The sequence below is a fragment of the Theobroma cacao genome, chromosome 4 (genome assembly GCF_053813885.1).
Source record: "Theobroma cacao isolate CCN51 chromosome 4, ASM5381388v1, whole genome shotgun sequence".
NCBI lineage: Eukaryota > Viridiplantae > Streptophyta > Magnoliopsida > Malvales > Malvaceae > Theobroma > Theobroma cacao.
The window spans coordinates 29,385,364-29,396,492 of NC_142642.1; the positions used below are offsets into that span (position 1 = coordinate 29,385,364).

The 11,129-nt window shown below is 34.9% G+C and overlaps 1 protein-coding gene across 1 annotated transcript; it reads left to right on the top strand.

The window, feature by feature from the left end:
* The first annotated feature begins 194 nt into the window (after positions 1–194).
* On the top strand, positions 195–4,568 carry LOC18601972 (disease resistance protein RGA2-like). The gene is made up of 2 exons (XM_018119054.2): positions 195–3,733; positions 4,145–4,568. The coding sequence occupies exons 1-2, from the start codon at positions 318–320 to the stop codon at positions 4,191–4,193; spliced, it is 3,465 nt and encodes a 1,154-aa protein (XP_017974543.1). The 5' UTR covers positions 195–317; the 3' UTR covers positions 4,194–4,568.
* The last annotated feature ends 6,561 nt before the right edge of the window (positions 4,569–11,129 follow it).

The window sequence follows — 11,129 nt, forward strand, 5'->3', positions numbered from 1 at the left end:
CCGCGTGAAGCCTTGAATCCAAACCAGAAGGGACAACTTTTGACAAAAGTTGAATCAGACCACTTCTTGGACTTTTCCTTTTTCTTTCTTTTTGTTTTTTAATCAGACGCTTGGAACTAGACAATTGATGTCTGATAGCATATGTTAAATCACATGGACTCAAAAATGAATGTGGACAGAATTTGGTCTTTTCTCTCTGTTTTAATTGTCCTGCATTTCCATCGTTACTTCTTGGCAAAATTTACAGACCTAAGTATTAATCCATTTTCAGTTCTCACTTCTTTGTTCTAGTGTTGTCAAATTTTTGGGGAGTGGAGATGGCAGATGCTCTTCTTTCAGCCGTTCTAAACACCCTCTCGGAGAACATAAACTCTCTGTGGCTCGAAGAGTTGGGGATCACTGGGGGCTTGAAAACTGAGCTCGAGAGTCTGCAGAGCACCTTAAGTACGATCCAAGCGGTACTTCTTGATGCAGAGGAGAAGCAGTGGAAGAGTGAGGCTATCAAGAATTGGCTGGGAAAACTCAAAGATACGGCTTATCATCTAGACGATATACTAGATGAGTTTGCAACAAACACTCAAAGAGAAAGGCTGCAGAGAGATGCTAGAAGCCAGGTATGCACCTTCTATTACCTTCCTAAACAACTTTTATTTCGCTCTAAGATGGCGCATAAGTTGAAGGATGTTAGAGAAAAATTGGATGCAGTTGCTGGGGAGAGATCCAAGTTCCATTTGAGAGAAGGGATGGAGCCCTTGGAGGACAGGGAAGTCAGTGATACAGAGTGGAGAAAAACTAGCTCACTTGTAAATGAATTAGAGGTGTATGGAAGAGATAAGGAGCTGGATAGAATAATCAATATGCTGTTGAACAATTTAGCAGATCAGGATGGGATTTCTGTTTACACTATATGTGGCATGGGAGGACTCGGAAAGACAACACTTGCTCAATTGGTTTATAATGCTGAAAGCATAAGTAAGGCGTTTGATTTGAGAATTTGGGTATGTGTATCCGATGATTTTGATATTACAAGATTAACAAAAGCCATTATAGAGTCCATTGAAGGAAAGTGCAGTATAGAAGAACTAGATCCCCTGCAAAGACACCTACAAGGAAAACTAATTGGGAAAAGGTTTTTGCTTGTATTGGATGATGTGTGGAATGAATATCACGAAAAGTGGGAAGGATTGAAGGAAGCATTTAGATGTGGTGCGAAAGGAAGCACAGTTATAGTCACTACCCGTGTCGAGAAAGTTGCCCTTATGATGACAACTACTCCTATACACCACTTGGGAAGTTTGTCCTGTGATGATTCTTGGTCCTTATTCAAGCAGCGTGCGTTTAGGATGGGAAAGAGCGAGGATTACCCACTCTTAGAAGCACTTGGAAAGGAAATAGTTAAGAAGTGTGGAGGGGTGCCCTTAGCAATAAAGGCTTTGGGAGGTTTGTTGCGTTTCAAAGAAAGAGAGAGTGAGTGGCTATCGATCAAAGAAAGCGAGATGTGGGAATTGGCAGATGAGGGGAGCAAAGTCTTATCTGTGTTGAATTTGAGTTACAGACGTCTAAAACCGCATTTGAGACAATGTTTTACATTTTGCTCTATATTTCCCAAAGATTATGTCATGAGTAAAGAGCAGTTGATACAACTTTGGATGGCTAATGGCTTTGTTCCTTCAAGAGGACAAATGAATTTGCATGACGTGGGGTGTGAAATCTTCAATGAATTAGCTTGGAGGTCCTTTTTCCAAGAACTCGTGGAGGATATTGAAGGAAATACAACATGTAAAATGCATGACCTTATCCATGATCTTGCACAATCAATTATGAGTTGCGAGTGCTCTGTGACTGAACCAAGTCAGCTAGTGTTGACTGCGCCCAAAACAGTTCGTCACATGTTTGCTTCTGGTAATTCGTCTATATTTGCTCCTTCAAATGTGGACAACCTACCCAAAGTCTGTTCCTTGCGCACATTGATTGTACGTAACAACTTCCATTGGAGAATTGCAACTAAACAGAAGCATCTGAGGGCATTAGACGTTATATTTAATGGAGGAATGAAAATCTCAATTGATGATAATTTCAGACATCTAAGGTATCTGAGCCTTGTTAATTCTGAAATTGAAACACTGCCAGAATCAATATGCAGCTTCCACAAATTGCAGACACTAAATCTGGGATTTTGTTATCAGCTTCGCAAATTACCCAAAGGTTTGAAGCTCTTGAAAAATCTTACATATTTAGACATAACATATTGTAATGCACTTACTTGTATGCCTGTTGGCCTGGGGCAATTGTCTTGCTTGCGTAGGCTGAGCAAGTTCGTTGTGGGAAAGGACCGTGGCTGCTGTATAGACGAATTAAAAGGGCTGGCCCTTGAGGGAGAGCTTTGCATTGAAGAACTTGATAATGTAAAAAGTTCAATCGATGCTAAAAGTGCCAATCTGATAATGAAGCAAAATCTAAGATCACTACGCTTATCTTGGCGCGAAATCGACAATTGTTACCTACATGAAAATGCTGAAGAGGTTCTTAGTGGTCTCCAACCTCATTCAAGTTTGAAGGCGCTAAGCATACGAAATTACCATGGTCCAAAGTTTTCATGTTGGTTGATGGATCTCCTTGTTCCAAACCTAGTTCACATCACACTGCAAAATTGTGAAAGATGTGAATGCCTTCCACCTTTTGGTAAATTACGCTTCCTCAAGTCCCTTACCGTTACTGGAATGGATGCTCTAAAATCTATTGATAATAGCTTCTATGGAGATGGCGAGAGTTCATTCTCGTCACTGGAGAGTCTCTGTTTCGAGCATATGCTTTCTTTCGAGGTATGGACGACAGTGAATGGGAAAGAAAATTTTCCACAGCTAAGATCATTAGTTATAAGAGATTGTCCTAAGCTAGTTGAATTGCCAATGCTTCAATCTCTGAAAAGATTAGAAATTAGAGAAACCAGCGTCTCATTACTTAGGTCCGTGATGCATTTCACTTTTCTCACCTCTCTCTTACTTGGCGGCTTTGATGGCTTGACGGTTTTGCCAGATGGACTATTGCAAAATTACAAGCACCTTGAAAGCTTGACAATATGTTCTGATAATCTGAAATCTCTGTCAAATCTTCTAGATAACCTATCTGCTCTCAAGAAATTGGATTTTCAAATCTGCCTAGTGCTTGAAAGTTTTCCCACAGGACTAGAAAACCTGAGCTCTTTAGAGAGTTTGCATTTAATTCAGTGTGACAGCCTTGTCACCCTTCCAGAAAATGGATTGCGTGGTTTATCTTCCCTTTCTTCGCTGTGGATTCAAGGTTGTAAGAAATTAGCCTCTTTGTCTGATGGGTTGAGATATCTGACTTCGCTCCAAGACTTACTCGTCAACGGATGTCCAAAGTTAAACTCATTACCGGAGTGTATCCAACATCTCTCTGCACTTCAGAGTATGAGGATTTGGAATTGTGAGAGATTAACTTCTCTGCCAAATGGGATAGAAAACCTTGCCTTGCTTTCAGAATTGGAGATCATGCGTTGCGATAATCTAATGTGTCTGCCTCAAGGGCTACAGAGTCTCACGGCACTCACAAAAATGAGGATTATAGGATGCCGACATCTGGAAAGGCGGTGCAGGAGAGAGAGAGGAGAGGATTGGCCCATCATAGCCCACATTCCTTCTATTGTAATCATGTCTGGTGAAGAGTACGTTTTTCGAGGACGAGGAAGGCCTCTTGGCAATCGGTTAACAAGGTGATTTATCAATTTTTAGTTTTATTTATTCATTTATTTTATTCGACTCCGTTCGAGAAGCTTTAAGCTAGTCATTGCTCGAATGCTATGATTATCTTCTTCAAATGGTTAAATTTATTGATCCTGCCTTGCAGAGCACACCATATAGGATATGACCATTGCAATCTATGTATAAATTATTTCGATCTTTTTTGCTTTTTATGTCTTTGTTTTTTGCTAAGATTTTGAGGTTGAAACAAACTTGATCTACAATACAACAGAATAAGATACGACCATTGCAATCTATGCATCAATCTTTGTACCGGTTACTTAATAGCTGCAACATTCATGCCGTAATGCATTGGTCCTTCATAAGGAATGTTGCCATTCGATGAATTTAAGATATATTACTCTGTCTAAATATATTTTCAGGGTTGGGGATTGGACAAATGGGCTCTTCAGAAAGTTTTTGAAATCTTAGCCCAATGTACGAATAACATGGAAGAAACCTGATGGGTGAGATGAATTTCACAATGGTGTGGAGTATCAGAGTTGCGCAATGCATCAAAGTTGTGCTCTGTAATTCAACATTTTCTGGGATGTGTACTGTTGCCTTCACTTTAATTGGTATGTTTTATTGTCTTTTGTACACTGCATTAGAATCATGGTGCATCAAGGATGATTGTAATAACTGAAAACGAGCATTTCCTTCAAATTGGTCTTTGATGATTATACAATCATTTTAGGATGTCAATATGCAAGTTTGATTACTTATATACTAAAGTGATTGTGTTAAATTTGTGATGTACTCTAGAGCACACTACTATTCATGTTCAATTTAACATTGAATTTGGGGTACCTTGAATTTGAATTTCTGTATTTTGGACTTAGAGCTTGTTTGGCTTAGTTTTTTTTAACTTAAAAACTATTATTAAGCTCTTATGAAAATAATAGATTTAAAAATTAAACTAAAATTGTTTGGTAAACTGTTTAACAAAATAAATTATATAAGTTCTAATTTTGATTAAAATTATCATAAAGGGTATTCATGCCATCTTCAATCACCTAATATGCTATAATGTAATGCTTTAAGTTTATATATAATTTCATATGTTAAAATCGAAGAAATCAATAAAAAAAAAGAATAACTTTCAAACTTGTATAGTAGCAATAGTATTGGATTTTTGTTGATTTAACAAGCAATCAAACCATAACGCTTCAATTTCAAAAAAAGAAGAAAAAAGAGGAAACGATGTATTTAATATTAAAATCTTTTTTAGTGAAAAAGAGAAAAAAATCTTTAAATAGTATCTGAATGCAGTTTTGAATTTTAGATTTTTTTTCTCTCAATCTTTGTAAGAATAAAAAAATTCTAGATTTTGATATTTTGTTGTTGGGTTTTTTGTTTTTATTTTTTGTAGAGAGAGGTAGAGAAGAGGGAAATCGTGATTTACATTGAAGAATGGTAATTTGTAGAGGGAAAGAGAGAAGAGGGAGATTAATTGAGAGAGGGGTATTTTCAGAAAATTAATGTGTTTTTAAAAGAAGAGAAGAAAAAGCTCCTCCCTGGAGCTTTTTTTTAAGCTCTTTTTTAAAAAAATTTTGTTCTTAAAAAAAGTTATTTTTTTTAAAAGCTTCTCAAAAGATCAAGTTTGGCCTGACTTTTGCTTTTAAGAAGTAGATAAGTTGAAAAAAAGTTAGGCCAAACATGCACTTAACCTCATGATCCTTATTTTCCTTTTATTTCTAATATAAAAGAGTATTAGCAAAATTTAGTCTTTAAAAATTTGCAGCTTTCCTTCTTTGCATTAGGTTTCTGCAAGCTCTGTTTGCAACAAGTTTCGACAACATTTTAATCCTTAGTGTTTAACTCTATTTTGAAGAAATCAATTCAGCTGCAACTTATTTCACCTGCAACTTATTTCACCTGAAACAATCAAAAGAAGAGAAAAAAAAAAAGGTAGGGAAACTTTGAGACGTAGACCACTTGAGAAAGCTTGGAGGGTAATATAAAGTGCGTTTTGGTTGGGGATATTAATAGAGTTCTTCAGGTCCATCATTTAGGAACTAGAAGGATAAAAACAATTGCATAAATAGGTTTGGTCAAACAGGCAGGATTGTTCTTCATGGAAAACCTTTTTCTTAACCAACTTTGAATAATATATGCTTTTAAGTGCAGAGGACCAACGGGTGTGTTATTGTTGAATTTTGCAAAACTAAATTTCTCAAGTCATTAAAGAAACCATACCATGTAGGTAAAAGCTGATCAAATGGTCCAGTACATTTTACTTATGTTGAGCTAAGACTTGCATTGAAGACCTCCTTAAGCAAGTCATTAGCTAAGGGTCCATGCTTTGTTGGATATTTTCAAATAAAAGATATGATTTCATATCTTAATAGAAGGAAAAATTGTAATTGTTGGAAATTAAATTAAAAGAAGGGTTATGTTTGTTGAAAATAAAAATAAATAAATAAATAAATAAAATAAAAAAGAGAGAGAATAAGAAAAAGAGTTATGTCTGTTGGAAAAGACCAACATGATCAACTCTTTGAAACAGACACAAATAGTGTCTATTGGGAATAGGCATTTATGCCTATAAAAGAGACTCTTTTTATCCAACAAAAACGTACATCAGAAAAACAAAAACTTTTCTTCCTTTCTCAAATTTCTCAAGTTTTCTTCTATACTATTTTCTTATAGAAAAATACTATAGAAGTTTGATAATCTTGTTATACTCTGGTGAGTCAATGGATTGATTTCGTCAATGCAAAACGCCGTCAATCATTGGGTTCGTTGTATCTTCGAGGTTTATACACCGGTAACTCTTTTGTACACTATAAGTGGGGGCCAACAAAACCTCAAGGACAGTGGCATTGATACACGCCTTGAAGCCAATTTCTAAGTTTTCAGTTTGGTGTTTTAACAATCTTAAGGTTTTATTTTGTTCCAACAATGGCTGCTGCAAGTGAAACACTAAGAGAATTAGCTTCCGACTTTGTAAAATTGGGCTGGTTTGATGGTGGCAACTTTCTAAGATGGCAAAAGAAGATGCATTTCCTACGATCAGCCTTGAAAGTTGTCTATGTTTTGACTACACCTAGACCAGAAAAAGGAGAAAACGAATCTGTTGCTGCAACGAGAGAAAGGCAAAAATGGGACAATGCTGATTATATGTGCAAAGGTCACATCTTGAATGGTTTGGTTGATGGCTTATTTGACACATACCAGAACGAGGCTACTGCGAAAGATTTATGGGACAAACTCAAAGCCAGGTACATGACAGAAGATGCAACAGGTAAGAAATTTCTAGTTAGTTGCTTTATTAATTATCAAATGGTTGATGGGTGTTCTGTTATAGAACAACTATGAGAAATTGAAAGAATGCTTAATCAGTTTAAACAATATAAAATGAAAATGGATGAAACTATAGTTGTATTCTCTATTATAGACAAACTTCCTCCATCATGGAAAGATTTTAAAAGAAGTCTAAAACACAAAAAGGAAGAAATAACTCTTGAGGCTTTGGCAAATCATCTTTGAATTGAAGAAGAATATAGGAAACAAGAACAAGTTGTTGTTTCTAGTGACGCCAAAGTACATGTTGTGGAGGAAAGACAGACCACTAAACCTGCCAAAAAGAAGTTCAAGCATATTGCTAATGGTTCGAAATTCAAAAGACAAAATAAAAGCTCATGTTTCTATTACGAAAAACCAGGACATTTTAAGAAAAAGTGTCGATTATTGAAGAGGAAAAATAATTCTTCAAAAAGAAAAGTTTCTGAAAATTTTATAGCCATGATTCCTGAAATCAATGTGCTTGAAGAAAATGATGCTTGGTGGATTTATTCAAGAGCAACAAAACATGTGTGCAATGACAAGAGTCTTTTCAAGAGTTTCGTACCAAGTGAGTGTGAAAATTTTCTATACATGGGAAATTCTTCTACAGTAATGATTAAAGGCAAATGGACTGTTGAACTTGAATTCACTTATGGAAAAACTTTTACTTTGAAAGATGTACACTATGTTCTAAAAGTTAGGAAAAATTTAGTGTCTAGAAGTCTATTAAATAAGTTTGGTTTCAAGCTTGCATTTAAGGCAGATAAATTCATTTTGTCCAAAGGGGGAATTTTTGTTGGGAAAAGTTATATGTGTAATGGAATGTACAAATTAAATATTGTTAATAATAATAAGAATAAAACAGTTGTTTCTCATTGTATGATTGAATCTTTTTATTTATGGGATTATAGATTAGGACATTTAAATTATAGAAGATTGGATGACATGTATAAAATGGGCTTAATTCCAAATTTTAATCCAAATATTGATAAATGCAATACATGCATGCTAACAAAAATAACTAGAAATCCTTTTCCTAAAGTTAAAAGAAATACCAAATTACTTGAATTAATACATAGTGATGTGTGTGATATGCATAGTACACCTACATTAGCTGAAAAGAAATATTTTATCATATTCATTGATGATTTCTCTAGATATTGCTATGTATATTTGTTGCATTATAAAGATGAAGTGCTTGATAAATTTAAGGTTTATAAATCAGAAGTTGAATTATAATGTGAATATTTTATCAAGTGTTTAAGATTGGATAGAGGTGGAGAATATTATAGTTCAAGTTATTTTGCCTCCACTAGAATAATTCATAATATTTCAGCACCTTACACACCACAACATAATGGTGTAGCAAAAAGGAAGAATAGGGTCTTGATCGAAATGGTAAATGCTATGTTATCATGTTCAGGTCTTGGAAAAGGTTTTTGGGGAGAAGCTTTGTTAATAGCTTGTCATATATTAAATAGAGCTCCTATAAAGGAAACTAAAATGACCCCATATAAGCAATGGAAGAAAAGGAAACAAAACCTTAGTTATATGAAAGTTTGGGGATGTAGAGCTGTAGTTAAAGTTTCGAAACCCAAAAGAAAGAAATTGAGTGAAAGAGGAATAAAATGCATATTCATAGGATATGCTTAACATAGTAAAGCATATAGGTTCATGGTAATTGAACCAAATGATTCAATTCCAATCAATACTGTTATTGAATCAAGAGATGCAATATTTAATAAAAATAGATTCAAATCTATTTTAAAGCAACTACAGCTACTACAATCAATTCAATCAAATGTCATTCCATTGGAACAAAATGAAAATAATGATGAATCTAGACCATAAATAAATAAAAGCAAAATGGCTAGAAAGGTAAAAGATTTTGGTCCAGACTTTTATATGTTCCTTGTAGAAGGAACAGTAGAAAATATTGACAAGAAGATTGCTTATTATTTTAATTTAGAGTCAGACCTTGTTACATATGATGAGGCAATGAAGTCTCAAGATTCTACAATTTGGAAAGAAGCAATCAATGATGATATGGACTCAATAATGGGAAATAATACTTGAATTTTGGTTGATCTTCCACTAGGTTCCAAACCAATAAGTTGTAAATGGATTTTCAAAAAGAAAATGAAAGTAGATGAAACCATAGACAAGTTCAAAGCAAGACTAGCAACTAAAGGCTTTACACAAAAACAAGGGATTGACTACTTTGATACTTATGCTTCAGTGGTAAGAATTGTTACAATTAGACTTCTAATCTCCCTTGGATCAATTTATAAATTGGTAATTCACCAAATGGATGTCAAAACAGTATTTTTAAATGGTGAATTAGAAGAGGCAGTCTACATGGAACAACCAGAAGGGTTTGTTATTTCAAGACAAGAGCATAAAGTTTGTAAACTTGTCAAATCATTGTATGAGCTTAAACAAGCACCAAAACTGTGAGACCTTGACCTTTATAGACTCGTAGATAGAAATATACGCGATATCCCTAATCAGGGGTAATTTCGTTATTTTCTCAATAAGCCCATAAAAGTAAGTTTTAAACAATATTATGGCTTAAGTAGGCATAAAGCATAAATAAATGATGAGAATATGGGTGAAATGACAAGGAAATAAAAATTTTGATGATTTTCATGTTCTAGGGGCAAAATGGTAATTTTGTCACCCGAAGACAAAATGGAAATTTTTGAAATTTTACACCACCTGACACTTGTCATGCCCATGGATTTCAGCCATTAACATTTTACATTGTGGATAATTGAAACATTTTATGTGGTGGAGAGAGATTGCTTAATGGATAAGTATTACATATGGACCAATGGAAACATGCCATGTGTCAAGCTTGGATTATTCTAGAATTTCTTTATAAAATCTATTTAAAACTCTCTTAGTCTCACCCATATGACCGGCCAAAGCATGAAGTGAAGAGGAAAGGAAAGAACACAAACCATAGGTGGGAAAATTGAAGAAAAAGTGTGGGATTTAAAGGATTAAGCTAATTTGTGGAGGGGCATTTTAGTAATTTCCAAGGGAGTGGATAAGCTTGGGCCATAAATATCCTCTCCTTCTAGCAGCTTCTTGGGATTTTCAGTAGCTTCCTCTTCTTGTTCTCTTCTTTCTCACGTTTCTTCAATTTCTCCATGGAAACTTGATGTGAAGCTTTCATAACTTTCTCTCTCCAGCTTTAATTTTCATACCTTGGTGCCCTTTTGACTAGAACCCTTGTATTCTTCCACTTTCTCACTCTTAAAACCCTTGAAAATGATGAAAATCTTGTTTCCATAATCTCTCACTAGTTAGGTTTTTTAGAGAGAGAAAAAGGAAGCTTTATTAATAGCTTGAGAGCTTTTGGAAAGAAGTTCAAAGTTTCAAAGCTATCAAGGAGAGTAGTAAACTAGTATTGGGTTTTAAGTGTTGAGAATGACTAGAGATTTGATTTGTGAATATTTTGTAGATGAGATTGTTAATTCACTTTGGAGTGATAGGAAAGTGAAAATGGATGGCCATTTAAATGACAATTGAAAGCTAGCTAAAAGATAGCTTTTAGGGTTTATAGTATGTAAATTGACATTATCAAAATGTTAACTTGATGATAGGTGCTAACGAAGCCCCATCACCCCAATTGGATCATTAAGGGGATTAAGAGTCGGCTAAAGGCTTAACGAGTACCGGTGAGTGGACTTGCATTTCAAACTTGTTTTGGGGAGTATGAAAGATTCTATCCAACTTGTCTTAGAAAATGTACCTTGGGAACAAGCTTTTAGTAAAATGATTTTATATTGTGAAAATGTGCTATACAATGGTTTATGTGTAATTGCAATATGATAAAATGCATGATATGCATTGGATGCTTCTTGCATGTTGATGTGGACCCGACTATGTGCGAGTAAGAGTGCACATAAGCCGTTGTTGACCCGACTATGTGCGAGTGGGAGTGCACATAAGCCGTTGCTGACCCGACTATATGCGAGTGGAAGTACGCATAAGCCGTTGCATATGACATGATGATGATGAGAGGGTGTACATGATGATTGATATATATATATACATATATGGTATATGGTT

Bases quoted from the DNA above. Each gene is read 5' to 3' on its own strand.
- LOC18601972 (XM_018119054.2), top strand. From the start codon at position 318: ATGGCAGATGCTCTTCTTTCAGCCGTTCTAAACACCCTCTCGGAGAAC. The intron at 3,734-4,144 runs GTGATTTATCAA...ATATATTTTCAG, and splicing joins CTTGGCAATCGGTTAACAAG to GGTTGGGGATTGGACAAATG.